The sequence below is a fragment of the Typopeltis vanoorti genome, chromosome 5 (assembly GCF_054136105.1).
Source record: "Typopeltis vanoorti isolate ZY-2024b chromosome 5, IOZ_Tvanoo_1.0, whole genome shotgun sequence".
NCBI classification, from domain to species: Eukaryota; Metazoa; Arthropoda; class Arachnida; order Uropygi; family Thelyphonidae; genus Typopeltis; species Typopeltis vanoorti.
In genome coordinates this window covers 21,344,336-21,364,583 of record NC_143553.1, presented here as the reverse complement: position 1 = coordinate 21,364,583, position 20,248 = coordinate 21,344,336, and the positions used below count along the sequence as shown (strand labels likewise).

Below are 20,248 nucleotides of genomic sequence, written 5' to 3'. Positions count from 1 at the left end.
ATGCTTTTCATGAATGATATTCTGCTGAATTGGTCACCTACAAAAAAAAAAAAAAAAAAAAAAAAAAAAAAAAAAAAAAAAACCTGTTGTTCTACATCCAATTATTTTTTATGTTGAGACCCATACACAAGAGGTTGGCTGGCCAACCTATAGTACATTATTACCGTGTATGGGAAAAGAATTGGGAAACGAGGAACTTGTTCACATTGGATTTGAAGACCTTTGCACTGTATTTCTTGGGAAAAAACACATGGGAGGTGAAGGCTGTTCCACAATAGAGCAGCAGCAGTAAGAATGGAGGAGGAAGATAAACATGTTCTATGAGATGGACTTTTGACCATGAAGGGATGTTGGGTGGTAGCTGCACGTGTTTCAATGGATTTTGTAGAGAAAGAGAGAGAGAGAGAGAGAGATTGGGGGAGGGGATTATTGAGGATATTTCTGATCAACATTTACCATGGAAATATTTATAGAAGATGTATGCAATAGATACTTGGTGCCTTTGTGACATCAGTTAGAGTGAGTTGGTAAGAGATGAGCTGTTAATCAGCGAGACTGCTCTCTCTTCTGTATTGTGTTGAGTATTTTTAGAGAACTTATAGGGAAATCTCCCGAGATGTGCAAGCTGTATTTGATGGATGGGTGGATTTGTGATTTATACAGGGTTCATAGCTGTTTGAGGTAAAGTAAAGCTTTGAACAAAAGAGAAATTTTGGATGCCGAGGAGCAAATGGCGGCGATGTGTTTATGCCAAGAGTCTTGATGTCAAGGTAATCCCAAGGAGAGAGATCTCATCTTGTATAGAGATCTGAGTGTTGTCAAATATGGTTCTTATTTTGGGGGAAAATAAGGCAGAACTGTGTTTTGCAGGCATTGAAACTGACAAGGTTATCTGAGCTCTATCAAAGAATGGTAAGGAAATCAGAATTTAGGCATGCAGAGGTTGCTGCCCTGCAAGTTGTAGTTAGTTTACTGCAAGGTTTGTCAAGTGAGGAGGAATGTGGGGTCAACAAAACTGTATATCGGATAGGGTGGTCAACCAGAGCAGGTCACTGATGTACAGAAGAAACAGGATGGGTCAGAGGAGAGAACCTTGTGGGACCCTAGCATTAGTTGCATAGTTAGAAAATAGGAACCATCAACCATCCAGTGAGAAAACTAGCAACCAAGTTGCAGAAGCCACGGGGATGACTGAATGGTGGAAGTTACTTTATAGGCCCTTCTGCTAGACCCAGTCGGAAGTCTTGGGAATATCTAGTGCAACCACTTGGGATTCACTAAACTTTTCCACAGTGCTTAATCCAGAGGTGTGTAACATAGGTGAGAAGATCCCTGTTGAATGGCACTGGTGGAATACGCATTGGCTGTTGTTTACTAGTTGCTAGTTGTTGTTTATTAGTTGAAAAGAAGTATTTTTAAGATATCTTTTGAGAGGTTCTTCGGGACACTTGACAAGAACTATATTACAAGTGAAAGTTGAGGAAAAGAGAAGATGTGGAAGACCAACTAGAGAATGGTTCAATGACATCGTGGAATGGACTGGTTTAAGAATGATGGAGGCGACAGACTGAGAAAAATAGAGAAGAGCTGCTCATCTGCTGCAACCCTCTTGTTAGAGAATGCTACCAGACGACGACGATGATTTTCAACATAGCATAAAAGTTGGTTGTTGATGGTTCTCCCCATTACTTTAGAGAGGACTGAGGTGAGGGAGATTGGGTGATAGTTTGATGGCAAAGATCTGTCACTTTTCTAGGAAATATGGTGGACATGGACTAATTTCTAAGGTGTAGGATAGATGCCTGTGGAGTAAGAGAGCATAAGGGGGTGACACAGAATAGGAGTCAACTTTATATCTTTTCAGAACAATTGGAGGAATGCCATCATGGCCAGGGAACCTTTTAGTATCTAATTTAAGATAGAATTTTTCTGATCAATTCCTGGTGAAAGGCCAGAGGAGGCATGGAGTGTTGTGTGTTTGGAATAGTTGGGAGATGTTTATCAAAATCATCTATACAGGCATATGATGCCAAGAGATTGGCTTTCTCTGTAGGTGATGTTGCAATAGACCCATCTGGGTGCAGAAGCAGTACTGGGCAAAAATTGTGGCCAACTGCTTTGGCCAGAGACCAAAATGCACAGCTGTCATTTGGGAACAATGCAAGTTTCCTGCTTATAACTTTTGAGAATCGGTTTTTGATGCATCGATGATTTTCTTACAGCTGTTTTGGGATTTGTTGTAAATGGTGAGAGAAGGCAGAGTTCTTGATGATAGCTAGTTGCGGTATGCTTGTTTTTTCATTTGTACAGCCTTGATGCATCTTTTGGAGAACCAGGGCTTACTTAAAGGATGGGGATTTAGCCAGGAATGGGGAATGTGTACTTCCATTCCAGAGAGGATTAATTCAGTGATGTGTTTTCAGTGCAGATGCTTGAGTTGGAAGACCAAAAGCAATAATCTAACCATTGGAAAGAGGCATAGAAATCTCAGAGGTCATCCCACTTGCCATTCTTATAATGGCAGACAACTCTTGGTTGAGAATGGTGTGGATGTTGCTTGGTGTGGGAAGCAATAAGTACAAGGTTATGGTCTGATTTACCTAGGGGAGATACAACCTTCACAGTATATTTGGAGAAATCACTAATGAGGAAGAGGCCCAAAGTGTTTGGAGAGTGGTTGGGATTATCTTGTACTCTGGTTGGCATGTGAACAATTTGCATAAGGTCATTTGTGATAGCAAATGTCTCAGCATCTCTATCTGCTTGATCTGTGCAGCTGGAGAAGGAAAGCCAGTTGCTACTATATACAATGAAATCACAAGGAAGATAATTTCACTGCAGAGAAAGTAGGATTAAAGAACATTGGCTTTCAAAGATAGGAAATTAGATTCTGAGAAGGTAGTGGCATTGGGAGAGTGACAGAGATAGCATCTGAATTTGACAGAGTGGAGGTAGAGAGATTTTCAGCCAAAGTTGATTGTGATTGAGAGATTCCAAGTTGAATGCACTCTGGCATGGAATGTCAGAGCAAACATATGCACAAATGCTGGAAAAGTTCCACTCCTGCCTGCTTCTAAGCAGGCAGGAGTGGAAGACTAGAGGTGGAAGTTGACACTATTGAGGTTGGAGCAGAGACCATGTATATTTGTAAAGTGGATGTAAAAGTCTCTGTGAGGATGAAAAACCCCCTATCTCCATATGAGACCAGCTAACTCACCTTTAGTTGAAAGAGACCAGATAAAAGTTCCTCACATCATGGACTGGAATTGAACCCAGGTCTTTCCGACCAAAGGGCTTCATCTATACTGACTGAGCTACAGAGGTTCCACCTCCCTATTGGCCAAAATATATGTATCTGTTTGACCAAAAAATATAGCAAAATGCATGATACTTGTTGAAATAACATGGAGAGGGGTGCAAGATGGTCACTATTTATCATCCATTATGACCAGTCAGATGGTTAAAAAAAATAGAAATAGTACATGCCAAGAAATCTTACATTAAATAAAATGTAATGAGTAGTTGACAAACAAGATTAGTGTGTCTTTCTTTTTAAGGTTACACGGTGATCAGCATTCATATTTTCAAATTTAGGGACACAAAACACACGTGTTGAAAAGATTATATGTTTTGACCCCTGTATTGAGATCATCATCAGAAGGATACATGTGTATAGGGAACCAAGCTACATGCTCTTGCACTCTATACCAGTAAAATAAATTTACTGTTAATTAATCTTTTTCTTAGCCTGACCTCTAGCAATAATTAAACAAAATAAAATAAAATAAAAATTGAAAAAAAAAATTAAAAAAGAAATTAAATAAATAAATAATAAATAAATAAAATTAATAATTAATAAGTAAAATAATTAAAAAACTACAATAAACTCTGCTAAAGTCCTTATGTACTAAGATTCTTCTGGATTTGTACAGTTGAAGTTGCTATTGAATGTTAAGGAAAAAAACACTTCACCAAGTCTTCTTGTAGTGGAATTTTTCTTTGGCTTCTTCTGGTTGCGATAAAGGTTGCAAGTGGGTCCTCCACATTCTTGGAATGGTTAGGCCATCATTTCTGTTCAGATTTGGGTTATGTTTGAGCATTTTACATGCTTCTTTAAATTTCCTCTTGAAGAAAATTCAAGTGGGAAAGTAGTGAGCCCCCCCCCCCCTTTTATATGGAATTGTTAACTTTTATATGGAAGACTTTGAGCAATGAGCTCTAGACTCAGCATGCCTAAAGCTCAAAATTTGGCTCAGATACATCAACGATATTTTCGCCATTTGGTCCCATGGCCGCGAAGCACTAAATACATTCCTTAGCCACATGAACAAACAACACAAACGTATCCAATTCACCATTGAAATAGAAAAAAACAACTCGCTTCTGTTCCTAGACACACTTGTCACACATCTTCCCTCAGGCTGTCTCTCCTTCTCAGCCTACCACAAACCTACATATACAGGCAAGTACATACACAAAAATTCTTATCACCATCAACACAAAAACTAGGTGTCATAAGCACCCTTCAACACAGAGCTCAAACTATTTGTTCAAATGAACAAGCTCTAAACCAGGAATACAAGATCATGAACCATACATTTATTAAAAATGGATACAGTAAAAAACTATTCACAAGATCCTCCACAGAGATACTAGTAAAAACAAAAAAGATTTCAAGAATGCTATTGCCATACCTTATATTAGAGGCATTTCTGAAAAAATAGACAGAACACTACACAAATACAACCTCAAAACCATCTTTAAACCCCTGACAAAATTAAGACACCTACTCAGTTCTTCCAAAGATCCTCTTCCACACCTAGCCCACCCAGAGGTATACAAAATACAATGCACATATAACCTACCATACATAGGGGAAACAGTGTGAACCATCCCAATTAGAAAGGCTGAATACAAACGACACATTAAATACCTCCATTTTGGAAAAACCAACCTTTCTGACCACGCACTCCAAACATACCACAGAATTGATTGGAAAATACCAAGTCCCTACACAGCACCAAAACCTGATTCGAGAGGAAATTTAAACAAGCATGTGAAATGCTGAAACATAACCCAAATCTGAACAGAAATGATAGCCTAATCATTCCAAGAATGTGGAGGACCCATTTCCAACCTTTATAGCAACCAGAACAAGCCAAAGAAAAATCCCACTACAAGAAGACTGGTGAAGTGTTTTTTTTTTTTTTCCTCCTTAACATTCAATAGCAACTTGAACTGTACAAATCGTAAACTGTGTGCTACTATTCCTTGCTATTTATAAAGCCTGCTTGGTTACTATGTCTTTGAAATACCGTTATTCTAATTAGCAGTGCGCGCTTTCTCTCTTGTAACGTTTCTTGCTTATTCTATTGCATACTATGTTTATCTACCTTTCGCACTATGAGTCTCATGCCAATGGTTACTAGAAAATTTATTTTTATTGAGACTGTGCCACTAATATCTTTTAATTGGCATAAAACTCAGTAATATGGCCAGTTGATTTCTTTCTCTAACACAAATTCCTTCAGTAAAACTTTACACAAACAGTCGTGGTCTATTTGCACTTAAATATACGTTTCGGCTATCTCACTTGGTTTCCCGCTCACAAGTCCGATATTTTTTTTTCTAGGAACAGTGCACTGTAAAATAAACAATCAGGTGGCACTCTATTGACATATAATTAAAACACATTTATTTACATTAAAAATAAAGTACATTAAATAAGCGATAGTGAAGTTACTCTCTCTCTCTCTCTACCTATCCTTTTGGTAATAAAGAAACAAACTTTCTATTTTCAATATTAAATGACGAAACAATATATTTACTCTGTTACTTCTCTGCTTAGGAAAACCAAATTGCCGAGACTAATTTACTCATAAAGAGATTAACTAGCTATGGCAAGTTATCTTACAATTAAAATTCCAGTTAACAACAATTCAGAGGACTCTCTTATAGATATTTCTTATTACTATTTCTTATCAGTCCATCTATGACATATCTCCTTAATTACGAAAAGAATGTACATTAGAGGTTGGAACACACTTACGGAGGTTCTTTGTCATGACACCTTCCAAAGGTCCTGCATCAAAGTCACTATGGTTCTTCTTTCATCTTAGGCCTTGCTTCAGGGGGGTGTTTCGTCGGAGTAATAGTGGTTCTTGGACTGCAATTTTCCCAGTAATCAAAAGCTCAGGCAAGAAGTTTCGGCATACAGGCTTGAAGATCGTTCTACGGCTTTTGGCTTCGATTGATTTCCCAATTTTTTCCCTCTGGCGTGGATTCGCTGTAAAGTTTGTTTCTCTGGATCAGTATGCTTCTGATTCTCCGCCGACTGCCTCTAGCTCTCTTCGGTAACAGAGCGTTGCCTCTCCTGCTTTGGCAACTGGACCTCGCTTCTGCTCTCTCGGCAGCTGGATCTCGCCTCCCCTCTGTCAGCAACTGGACCTCGCCTCCTCTCGACTGCCTCTGGTTCTCTGCCGAAGACTGCCCACCGATCTTCAGCTCAGTCCTCTTTTATTTTCAGGATCTTGCAATAAGGGTTGTAAACCTTAAAGAAATCGGCAGTTCTCCTTGATCCTTTTGTTAAGGCAGGCCCGTTCTTTTTTCTCCTCTGTGCGCTCTTTTTTTTCTTGTTGGGCAGCAGAAACTTCTCTGAAACTAATGGGCCTCTTTGATACTAACTTTGAAAGTGGTCATGCGCAGAGCTTACAAACAGCTTTCTCACACACTTAATCATAAACAACTTTCTTGTGCTCTTATACATAGCTATTATACATTATACAAAGTTCCGATGGCAAAGCATTGCGTTTGTTTTTGACATTCTAGAAACTTTAGTTAAAACGGTAAATACGATCAATTCCCATAGGGTTATTTACATTATATATTTAGCAAAAATTACATAGAGACAAACAAGGTTATTTTTGTAACAGTTCTCATGACACTTGACCTCTGTAAAAATCAATGTAAAGCACTTTGGTATTTTTAAGCTACATTGAGTTTTACAAAATCCAGAAGAATCTTAGTACATGAGGACTTTAGCAGAGTTTATTGTAGTTTTTTATTTATTTTACTTATTAATTATTAATTTTTTTTAAATTTATTATTTATTTAATTTCTTAAAAAAAATTTTTTTTCAATTTTTATTTCATTTTATTTAATTATCACTAGAGATCAGGCTAAGAAAAAGATTAATTAACAGCATAGATTTAATTTACTGGTATAGAGTGCAAGAGCATGTAGCTAGATTCCCTATACACATGTATCCTTCTGATGATGACCTCAATACAGGGATCAAAACGTCAAGTGTTATTTTATTAATAATTAGTAAAATAATCTTTTCACCATGTGTTCTGTGTCCCTAAATTCGAAAATATGAAAATTAGTGTGTAAATATATAGACAAATGAACATATTCTAATCATATGAATGCATGCATTATGCTAGCCTCCACAAAGTTGAACAGAAGCAAATGATATACCATTACCTCTTCTGGAGTTAGTCACAAGGGAAAAAAAAATAACCAGTTATGCAAAAATGTAAATCAGGCACAAAACATCACTTAAATCTATGGCGAGAAGAAGAAAAAAGTATTTTCTTCCATTTAAATCATTACAAAAATACAAGCAGATCAATGTACTGACACCTTATTTATTGGAGGGCTGAAGTGGTTTGAGGAAGTTCCATGTCTTCAAGAGTAGGGCAGAGTTTCTAGATTATCCAACTCTTCACCTGTACTAAAGTGCTGAAGGTGTACAGCCTTTTGTGTGTAGAATTAACATAAAAAATTTGGAAATACTGTAATTTAACTGAAAATTCCAATCAGTATCAATAAGAAATAAAATGATTATTAATTCACTTAAGGAATTCAATGTACACTAGAATATAAATTAAATTAAACTTTAATATATATTTCCAATATTTCGGCAACGTCACATTGCCATTTTGAAAGGAACTTACAATAAAGACACGTGCATGCAGGCACTACATAGAGTAAATGAGGACAAAGTGAGGAAGTGTCCTCATTTACTGCATGTAGTGCATGTGTCTTTATTGTAAGGTCCTGTGAAAATGGCAACTGACATTGCTGAAATATTGGAAATATATATTAAAGTTTAATTTAATTTATATTCTGGTGTACGTTGAAGTCCTTAAGGTGAATTAATAATCATGTATAACCAATGTATAAGCCTTTCTACGAGAAGAAATAAAATGATATAATAATCTTTAAGTGATAACATACCTTATATTTTGATGAATGCGAATTTTCATCGATATAGTAAATTCATTATTAGATATCCTATTTCTAGTCTGCTTTATCATATCATGAACTAGTTCTGGTTTATTAATCAGACTTGATCCATAACCTTCTGAAAGAGCCCATCTAATGAAAAAAAATAAAATAAAAATAAAACTAACAAAAACAAGCATTAAGGGTATTTAAACATGGAAAAAGAAAAGTTGGAAAATACATACCTGAACAAATTTTGTAGATTGCAATATATATATATATATATTTATTTATTTATTTTTACCTCAGGGGAATGTAAATATAGTAGATATTTAGTGAACAATGAAAACTTCATTAATGAAATATACAGATCCAGTATTCTGAAACACAATATATATATATATACAGCCAGGATATTTATTTCAAGACTAAAGAGATTTACAGAGAGAGATTAGAGAATGGCATGGCTGAAGAGTGAAAGAGGAAGACTATCATGTATTACTAAGGTATGACAGTGGTGAGCTCAGTAGACAAATATTACCAATGGTGAAATGGATGAAATAACCAGGATCAGTGGTGCAGTGGAAAGGGGACTGCCCCCCCCCCCCCAAAAAAAAAAGAAAAAGGAAAAAACAGCAGAAAATTTTCCAAAAAACTTTTCCTAATTAAATTCATTTTTTTATTGATGTTGTGTCGTGTCTTTTATTTCTATACTACTTATGAATTAGTTGTCACAACATAAGGTGGGAATACCATATAGCTCTCGGAATCACGGCCACTGCAAACGCAAGGCGAACAAAGTAATGCTTGGGCGGAATAAGCACTACTCTGTTTGCCTGAGCTGGGCCAAAGGAGATCATGGGTATCATGTATTGGCAATTACTGCAGATGCTCAGTCATATGTTGTATGCAATGTGTATTCTCAAATTGTCTACTAACTCAGCCCCCTCACCCCAAGATTAAATCTTTAGTGCACCACTGACCAGGATATATAAGAAGAGAGACTTAAGAATATATGTGGATATCTAATATGCATTTCAGAAATAAAAACATTTGTATGCTAAAATCGGTTTATATCTTAAGTTAGAAATGAAGTATGCATTCTGAATGAATGAAATGATAAATGTGGTGATTCAGGAAAAATTAGAGTAGTTAAAACATATGGGAGTAGGAATGAACTCTAATAATGGACATATTTGGAATAAGAGGAAAAAGCTCATAGCATTAACAGAGTCAGTCCAAAATTTGTGGCATTAAGAAGGCTTAAAAGGGAGGATGGTCTAACTCTTCTGCTTTCACTAGTACTAATGATATGCTTAACTTTTATGGTTACAATAATCTGGTATATCATGTCAATTAAATGACTATGCATTCCCCTGGCCTGTTTGCTTATTTTGTGAGATGAAAAATCTGAGTATCCAATAAGGAAAAAATCCTGCTGCATGCATATGAGACCAGATAACTCACCTTCATTTGAAAAGCCCTTATAAAGGTTCTTTGTTTCATAGACAAGGTTCAAACATCAGGTCTTTCCAAATGATGGGCATCTTCGTATTGACTGAGCTAAGGGGGGGGGGGGGGTCCTGGAGAATCAAGAGTATGTATGGTAATTCTCTTCTGATGACACCAGCAGAAGAAAGTGAAACTACAGAATTTTTTCATATTGCAGTCAGTAGAAAAGAAGTATCAGAAGAACAACTTTGTTGGATGGAGACAGTAATAAAGTGACCAGAGCAGAGGACGGCAGAGCTATTTAGTGATTACATTGTCAGAATCTTTAATTTGGATGACAATGATATTATTATCAGAGGGAAAATGAAGAGTGGCTAATTGGAGAAAATGAACTAAGTTTTTATGGTTTAATGGGAGTGCAAAGGTTTTTTGCTTGTTTTGAAAATTATGCTAATAATGTAATTTGTGTTATTTGAAAACAGAAGACAGGGACTAGGTATAAGTTAATATGCAACAAATTAATGTGGATTTTTGAAACAATTTAGCTTAGAATAATTCAAAATGCATGAGTGTAGTTCTACTGTGTCTAGTGAACACAGCTTATGTACATGGTGAACTAAAGTTTTAATTGCACCCTATTTCTTAGAAGGGTGATAAGGTGATGTAGAATTAATGAATTTTCCAGTATGTTGTTGTAGAATGTGATGAAATTTCAAGAAAGAGAAGGCAAAACTTTAGTTCACTGTGCACATAAGCTGCATTTTCCACTAATTTTCTTTTAAATACAGAAATGCTCTTTACCATAGCTGCTTACATCTCTAATGGATATAATTCTAAATTAATTAACAAAGGTATTAATAATTATAGCCATTTTCCAAATCGGCCTCTAGAAGAAGATTCTAGAATTTAAATTCATTATGGAGAGGGAGTATCAGAGATGACTACAAGACTTCTTTGCCAAATTGTCATATCCCCATGTGACATCGAGGGTACAGAGATCTGATATATGTCAGTTTACAGGCCCAAGTTAACCCTGTGAGAATGGCCAATCCTCAGCAGAGTGCCAACAGCATCGAACTATTGGTCCCCGTCCAACTACTAAGTGTGATCAGACTTGCTTAATTTGCGTGAGTCATAAGTAGCGGAGACTCCACTTGACCAACCTTTGCTGGCTCTTTGGACAAATTAACCTATATTTATATCTTTCCATCCAGTTCAAAAATTAAATTTCTTCCAAGAATCTCTGAAAGATTAACATCTTTCAGATGTTTATCTTTCTCTTGTCATGAAGCTTATAAAATTCCATGATAATGGGGCATTTGTTATTACAGGAAGACTGGTCATCCAGCTCAGATTCGTACGGGAAAACATCAATCGTATTTTACTTAATTTTACTTTGCTCTGCATTATGGAATACTAAGGCAAGTGAAGTCATAGTATCCCATAATGCAAAACACATATCCTTGCAGATATGTATAATGCTATGCATTAGGGGAAGGGTCACTACGTCAACCGGTTTCGACCTTTACTGAGGTCTTTTCAGTGGGAGCCAGAACCGAGGTGATACTAAGATTGAAGTAATGCAGACGGTATATTTTTCTATGCGAGTTGCCAAAATTCCTTTGATGTCAATTATAACAATGATAGTCTTCGCCAGCTGTCAGCGAATGGTGATGGCTTACCACTAATCACAAGTTGCCCCAGTCCTGAACATACTTCAGGTGCAAACTTTGTTTGCTTACACTTGGATAAAGGATTAAACCAAGTATATAATTTCTTGATATCTTTAATAGTATAATCAAGTGAAAAAACTTCCAACAACTTTTTCTCTAACCCAGAGTAATTTAATAATAAGGTGCGACACCTTTTGGCAACTCATATAGAAAAATATGACTTCTGCATTACTTCAGCCGTTTTATTCTGAAGTTGAAGTAATACAGAATTAAATGAATTCTGTATTACTTCAACTGCAAAATCAAGCGTTTCTTGCAAAATGCTTGATTTTGCAAGAAACCGGTCTGGGTAGTGACCCTTCCCATAATGAATAGCATTATGTTGGTCGATTGGCAGAGCCTCTGCTACTAATGGCTCAGTTAAGTAAGTTTGAGCGCAGTTAGTAGTTGGAAGGGGACCAATCGTTCAATGCTGTTGGCACACTCTCTCTCGATGAGTCTTTGGACTCCCTGGAGGTGTCAAATAATAATAATACATGTCTGCAAGGATATGTGCTTGTGCTTTGCATTATGGGATACTAATGAAAGTGATGTGAAGTCATACCACCTTTACCATGAGTTGCCCCAATCCTGAAAATACTTCAGGCACAAACTTTGTTTGCTTACACTTGGATAAAGAATTAAACCAAGTATATAATTTCTTGGTATCTTTAATAGATAACCAAGTGAAAAAACTTCCAACAAAGAAGAAAGCATATCAAAAGTTTCTGGCAAATAAGTCAGCTTGTGCTGACTTATTTGAGAATACAGAGACAAATGTAAGAAAGCTAAACAATATGTAAAATTAGCTAAACAAAAGTCATATGAAGACCTTGGTACAGTCCGTTTTTCTATATTTTTGTAGTACTAAGTTGTTTCTGGAATACGAGTGTCCTTCAGTGGTTGTTTTTCGAAGTTAGTTGTTGTCGCATTATTGTGTATTTTGGTTACGGAGAAGACGGGGTTGGAATCAAATGCATAACGGTGGAAGACAAGACAAAGGATAAGTTTTAATTATTTAGTATTTCATTTTATTTATTTATATCTAGTGTACTTAAATGTTCTGTTTGTAATTGTTTGTACTTTTTCTTATAGTTATACTCCCTAATACTTATTAGCGTTTATTTTTTTACACTAATTAGCGACACTATTTTGAATAATAGTGACAGCAGCAGTTAAAATTGCAATTGGTGTATCACCAAGGTCCCCCCCCCCCCATTTAAGAACTCCATTTTGCACGATATCATACAGGATTTTGTAGCATGCAGGACTTGCGGAATGTATGCGTCCCAATGACTATATATGTGGCAGGAGAGAGAAGGGGAAAAACGTATGTGCATAAAATGCAGGGAATGGGAGGAACTTGGTGATTTAGAAATGATCATAACTGACCTCGTTGAGTCAGAAACAGGAGATTCTCCACGTAGAGAGATGACTGGTATGATAGAGGGAGAGAGAAGCATGAATAAAACAATAAGAGTGGGGAGTATGGAAAGGTTGAATGATTCCGAAGTTTTAGGAGATAGTTTCAACTGGGAGGATGAATGGCAAACAAAAGTGGCTGACTTACAGAGAGAGAGAGAGAGATGGGCTGAAAGAGCAGGTGGAATGTCTCGGGAATGAGATGAGAAGTGTGAAAGATGAGATTAGGCGAATGGAAGAGACGAATGCAAGGTGAATCAGAGCAGGAGTGAGAGAGAGTTATGGGAATGAAAGAAGAGGAGAGAATAGGAACAATAGTAGAGGAGAGGGAATGAGAGAGAGTTATGGGAATGGTAGAAGAGAGAATAGGAACAGTATAAGAGAGGGAATGAGAGAGAGAGAGAGAGAGAGAGTTATGGGAGTGATAGAAGAGGAGAGAATGGAAACAGTAGAAGAGAGGGAATGAGAGAGTTGTATGAATGATAGAAGAGGTGAGAATAGGATAAGTGGAAGAGAGGGAATGAGTGTCAGATATAGGAACGATAGAAGAGAAAAGAATGAAAACGGCTGGAGAGAGGGAATGCAAGGGAGCACAGAGAGAAACTGTTACAGGAGAGAGAGTGAGGGATGCATGTGAGCAATTGAGGAATAGGGTTGTAAGAGGTCTAATGTATGGAAACTCAATGATCCGTGGTGTTCAAGATAGGATGCATGAGGAGTGCTTGCCAGGAGGAACGATATAAAGTGTGGCTATGACAGTTAAGAGAGGTGAAAGGGTGGATAAGATGATTGTGATGGTGGGAACAAATGACTTGAGTGGTGGTGTAAATAGGGCAGCGAGATATGGGATTCTTGCTTGAGGTTGTACGAAAGAAGACAAAGAGAGGAAAGATAGTGTGTGTGTGTGTGTGTTGCCTAGGTATGATAGCGACGAGCTGAGCAGAAGAGTGGTGATATTGAATGGCATAATAGCGAGAATGTGTCAGAAGATAGGATTGGAAAATGTGGATGCTTGGAGTGCGTTTGAGAGCAGAGAGGAATTGTATGCGAGAGACCGCTTGCATTTGAATGAGGAAGGATATAGACATCTGGAGAGATTGCTGTTCTGAACAAGTCAGTGCATCCCAGTGTGGATGGTAGCAGAGGTAGCCTCTTGTGGGAATGAGTACTTGGGAGAAGGGGGACATCAGGTAATGCCGAGCACAGTGGAGTCTAGAGGGGATAATGCTCGGTATAGAAACAATGGCATTTTTATGCTATATACTAATGCCAGGAGTATTTGGAATTGGTGGCACTGATAGCATCAGCCTAGCCAAAGATTATTGGGATCACTCAGACATGGTTGACAGAAGAGGATATAATAACAGGAATAGAAGTTGCTGAGTACAGCATTTTCGGCAGGATAGGAAGGGAAAGCTTCAATATCACCTAGGGAATATTTTAGCTATGTGTCTAGTAGGATGAGCAATGACTGTGGAAAAATGACATTGTGGGATAAAAATGGGAATAGAGTGTCTGATGCAGAGGACATATAATTGTTCAATGAACACTTTATTGGAGTATTTCATCCTGGAGGACTCAATTTGAATACTAGAGGGATAGGACAGGCATGAGGTTTAGAGGTGCAGGAGGAAGGTGTATTCCACATACTGAGTACTCTGGATGTTAGTAAAGCTGTGGGACTGGATAGTATTTCACCAAGAGTCTTGAGAGAATGTGCTAAGGAACTTACAGTGCCTTTGACCTGGCTTTTCAATGAAAGTCGGGCTGTGGGAAAGGTGCCCATGGAATGGAAGGAAGGTAAGATAGTGCCATTGCATAAGGGCCATAGCAGACTGGAAGTGCCTAATTATAGTCCAGTTTGTGTGTCATTAGTAGTTAGTAAGATCATGGAGAAAGTAGTGAAGGACCGTATACAGCATTGGGCAGATGAGGGTAATGTTATCTGTGAGAGCCAACATGGATTTGTGAAAGGGCGTTCTTGTTTTAGCAATATGCTAGCTATTTATAATAAAGTTACAAGAGCATTAGATGAGTGAAAGGTATATATTGTCATTTTCCTAGACATAACAAAGGCATTTAACAGGGTGCCACATGATAAGCTGATATTCAAGTTGCAGCACATGGGTCTGGATGTCAGATTGGTCAATTGGATTCAGGATTGGCTGTCCAATAGGTATCAGAGATTGTGTATGGCAGTGCAATATCAAGGAGGCAGAAGGTTACAAGTGGGATTCCACAGGGCTCAGTACTGGGACCTATATTGTTTAACCTTTATATCAATGACATTGTCTGTGGATATTCAGTTGCTTGCGGATGATGCAAAGCTGGGAAGGGTTATTAGTAATAGTGCAGATGTGGTTACCCTGCAAGAGGATTTGAATAAGCTAGATAGATGGGAAAATGAATGAGGATATCAGTTTAATGAAGCAAAATGTAAGGTCTTGAGGTTTGGGACACATCGATGGGACGCTTCATACTCTATTCGAGGAGTTAAACTGGAGGAAGTAGGGGAGACAAGATCCGGGGGCTGATGACTGATAGAAACCTGAAATTTAGGGGACATACTGCAAAGGTAGTGAAGGTAACACAGATTATTGCTGTAAGAATGCAGCAATAAATTAATAAAAAAAAAACATATATTAAGTTGATAAGAAGGACGCTGACCTGCAGAGATAAAACAGTTATCATTTCGTTATATAAGACCCTGATCAGACTACACTTGGACTATTGTTTTCAGATTTGGTCTCCAGGATTTGAAGGAGATAAATTAACTGTGGAAAGGGTACAAAGGTAGATAACAATGATGGTTTCAGGACTGTACAATGATGGTTATGAAGATTAGTTGAGAGAATGTGGACTGCAGAGTTTGGTGGATAGAAGGAGAGGTGATACGATTGAGACTTTTAAACTGTTGAGAGGAGGCTACAGGGTTGACACTGGGGAGTTCTTTCACTTGGTTGAACAGCAGGAAGAAGTCATGACAAGGGGGCCATCCCTGGAAGTTACGAAAGGAAATTGCGAGAAAGAGGGTGAGGAATGGTTTCTTTGCATGGAGGATGGTTGAACAATGGATTGCATTGCATGATGGAGTGGTGAGAGCGAGAACGGTCAATGCATTTAAGGAGTGGTATGATAGACTTTGTGTTTCCTAGGAGAGACCTCCCATGATGAGTCTTTTGACTCCATGGAGGCCTGAATAATAATAATAATAATAATATGACCACATTCAAGATCCATTTTCCAATTTACTCCAGTTCATGCAATAGAATTTTTCATGCAGTATCCTGGAAAATACCTTTGCAAAATCAAATGTGGACATGAATTTATTTCAGCATACTAATAAATTATTATATAAGTAAAGTGGATATTAGATCCAGTTATTTCAAAGCTGAATGCAGCAACTATGAAAGTCTGATAAAAATAAATTGACCAGAGAGCTTATGGGAATACACTCACTGGCAATCACAAGTTGTCTTTTGTCTCTTAATTTTAGTAAAAAAACTCATAAATGACATCACACAAAACGTGTTACAAATTTCGTACAAATTAAAAATTGCAATATGTTTTTGGTGAAAGTTACAAATTTCTGAAGGATGCAGATAAGGAATTAATATACAGTACTTACAGAAAACTATGCAGAGAGAGAGAGATTTAAGTATGGTATATGTCCACTTCAAAATGTGATGAAGCTCTTACCACATTGTACTATGCTTAGCACCAAGTGATTCAGGAGATCTAAAAGCAAACTGGCCTACTTCAGAGCAAGGATAAGGCCTTGTTTGTTTTCTGTCAGGGAATTTCAAGCAGCAATGCATCTCCCTATTGTGCCCTAAATGTGTTCTATGGAGTTGGAGAACTGGGGAAGGGTGCTAGCTACTCAATTCGATTAATATCCTCAGTTTCAAGACATACCTCCATTGCTCATGCATGATGTGGTGTGGCATTGTCATCCATAAAAATTAATTCTTCCCCTACAGTACCACATAACAATCAAATATAACGTTGAAGAACTTCGTTGCAATATCATTCACCAGTCATGACCCTTTTTCCAGCACTTGTAGCTCAGTGTGTCCATTAACCATGCCTCCCTACACCATGACCCCAGTGTTGTGTCGGAAAAAGTGCCGATTCACTTTTGATGAGTCATCCTTTTTCCGACCCTACATAAGGTAACCTCAGAAGGGATGGATAAAGACATACTTATGCCTCCAGATGGAAAATGTGCCTATTAATGACCCAAGAACATGTATATATATTCAGATTTGTAAAATTTAAGTAATGTTAAAGAAGCCCATAAACTAAATAGAGAATGTTTGTAAATTAATTAAGATAGAAAATCATGTATAATTGCTAAAAAGATTGTGACTGCGGTAACCAATCGGCAGCCGCCGCATGCATGACGACACCACCGAGTGAGGGCGCTGTTTTGTAGTATATAGGTTTCGGCGGGGATTTGAATCATTGCTCTCTTCTCTTCTCGTTTTCGTCGGTTCCTGGTTTCCTGAGCGGAAAGCTGAGTAGTTGTGGAAAGCTTGCCACCATGCGTAGCAAGAAATTCTCCTTGTTATACGTGCCACAGGGATCAAAGCTTCTAGAACTCTGGATGCAGCTATAATGCATCCAGAGTTCTAGAAGAAAGGGCCACTGGTGAATTTACACCAGTGTATAAGTCAGTGTAAGAGTGCTTCTTTTCGAGTGGAACAAAAGAATAGCGAAGACGCCATTAAAGAAAATACAGTGAGGAGATCCGAGTATCCATATAAGAAGGTCCTAATTCCACCAGATAAAGCAAGAATGATAAGCAGAAACCTTTTGTATTAAGTTAGAGTAATCGTGCAGGAAAGAGAACTGAACATCGAGAAAACAGCCAATTTCCGTGTTGTGCTTAATGAACTATCTGCATTTCGACATTTTGTCTACATCTAAGGAATAAAAGGCATCTTAAGCTTAAGCCAAATAGGAAACCGAGGCTTCGGACTGTTTGTGTCGAAAGAAGGAAATTAATGTCATTATGTTAAAGTTTAATTTGAATGCTAACTAAGATTTTTTTTTTGGGGGGGGGGGTTGAAATATAAGGAAGAATGTTATCTCATGAAAACTATGCAAGAATTGTAAAATTGGCCTATATATATACATGTGTGATTTATACGTGTGATAGTAATGGGTAATTTAGTATATATTAACAGAGTTTGAGAATAGGTATATAAAGAAGTGTAAGATTGTGACAGTATAAGAAATTATAGTGTAGAACTTTTTTTTGGATGTGTTAACATAAACGGGACCATTAGTAACATAAGAAACGGGACCACGACTGCAAACTTCTTGATCCCCGCATTCTTTTTCTTAGTATCCTAGAATAGTATATTAGAATTCAGTTGTCAGCTGGCGCAGTCATAAAATAATATAAATTTGTCGGCTAACTAAATAACTGATAATAAGTAGCGTAAAATAACAACTGGTAAAGATAATAAAATAATAAAGAAAGCGAAAGATATAACACCAGCATCTATCCCTTTCAAGAACATTCTCACAATGGTAAGTAGTACTACTTTCACACCAGATTAAGCGTCATCTAGAATCAGAGGAAAGACTAAAACGACTCTCATCTGTAAAGGGTACATTAGTCCATTAGTGTCTTGCCAATTTTTATGAATATAACACCAATGAAAACATGCTCTTTGATGAACTGTGGGTAAATGGACATAGACTACAGGTCTTCAGGTATATAGGCTTACTTGCTGCAGATATCTTGTCACAGTTTGTCGAGATATCCGCATACCTGTGCTTGAACGGAGTCGACCTGCAAGCTGACCTACCATGGTGCTTCAATCACATTTCGCTGTTATAACCAAAAATCTGATTTTATCCTCTGTGGTAGAAGGCAACCTCTTAGCAAACGTCTGGAACACATTGCACTGGTGTGAAATCCCACCCAGAGCCTGGATGCAAACGCTATGTGAGATTCCAAACTCTTTGGCAATATTAATAATTCTGTGGTGTTTTTCAAGCTTTCCAATAATTCTTCTCCACATGAAATCATCTCAATTATGTCTTTGAGACATTGTAAGACATCCAAATTTGCAACTTTATTCCTTCACGAAAACTAAGTGAACTGTGTTTGAATTCCTTCAAACACAATTCACTTAGTTTAGCCTTTTGTCATTTATCCTGTTGAGTGCTATCACGTGATCCCTTTACACGTGATTTGAATGTGTACCCACTTTCTATTTGAAATCATTAGTTATACAAATTGCTACAAGCTGATTCATATGAATTTGCAGTTGCAGTCTTCAGAATTAGTATTTGTCCTTCGGTTTTGGACACCAGTGCATATACATATATATCTGCCACGTTTCTTCCAATTTTCATTATCTTTGTTTTATTTGAATTTGAGACTGTGAAAAAGAAATTATATCTAAAATTCAATTAAGTTGGATATCCTTTGGGAAAACACTGTTAAGCACTAAAAGGAAACATAACATCCCAATCTGTCTTAAAAGAAAAATATTCCATAGTTGTATACTTCTAGTCTTGACATATGGAAGTGACACATGGAATTAGACAAAAATTGGCCAGCAAGTTGAGAGTTTATTTTTCACTTAGTTAGACTATAATAAGTTTAGTTTAATTCTTTATCCAACTGTGAGCAAACAAAGTTTGTGCCTGAAAGTATCTTCAGGACTGGGGTAAGGTAGTACAACACCTTCGCATCATCGCAAGGAGATGTGCTTTGCATTATGGGAGATACTGAGATGAGATAGGAGTGACGAGATCTTTCTCCATCTTTGCAACGAGCTGCCTAGTGTTGTACTACCTTACCCGAGTCCTGAGATACTTTCAGGCGCAAACTTAGTTTGCTCACACTTGGATAAAGAATTAAATTAAATTTATTACAAGTTGAGAATTATCCAGAGGAAAATGGAAAGATCATTACTTGGTATTACCATTCTCAGCAGAAAGTGCAATACTTAGATGAGAGCTCAGACTAGAGTGAGAGACATTATAACTACTGTTTAAAGATCCAAATAGGCAATGGGCAGATCATATTGCAAGATCTAGCACTCAACGATGAACAAAGTTGATATCTAAACGGTATTCCAGAGAGCTACAATAGAACCACAGAGACAGCGAGATGATGAAATTAAAGAGATGGCTGGAATTCAATGGCACAAAATGAATGGAGAACTTTAAAGGAGGCCTTCAATCCAGCAGTGGACAGAAACAACGTATAAGCCTAAACACCTGGAGTATACATGATGTTTTTTGAGATGGTACAGTGTATCAGCACTTTAACAGTGAAATGTGGCAGATGTAGAACATTTAGGAATTTGTAATATTCAGTAATTTTTCACAAATTTACCTGGTATGCAAATAAGTTTAGCAATTTAATGAAATTTACATTTTTACTATGTCTATTGTTAAGATATTTG

The 20,248-nt window shown here is 37.3% G+C and overlaps 1 protein-coding gene across 4 annotated transcripts in view; it reads right to left on the bottom strand.

Annotated features, from left to right (window-relative positions):
- The window catches only part of Dus4 (Dihydrouridine synthase 4), a 308,706-nt gene that overhangs the window by 85,701 nt on the left and 202,757 nt on the right, over positions 1 to 20,248 (bottom strand). For all 4 annotated transcript variants that reach the window (XM_090392282.1, XM_090392279.1, XM_090392280.1 and 1 more), the window contains exon 5: positions 8,242 to 8,382. In XM_090392282.1, the coding sequence (XP_090248408.1) occupies positions 8,242 to 8,382 (141 nt within the window). The remainder of the gene's footprint in view (positions 1 to 8,241; positions 8,383 to 20,248) is intronic.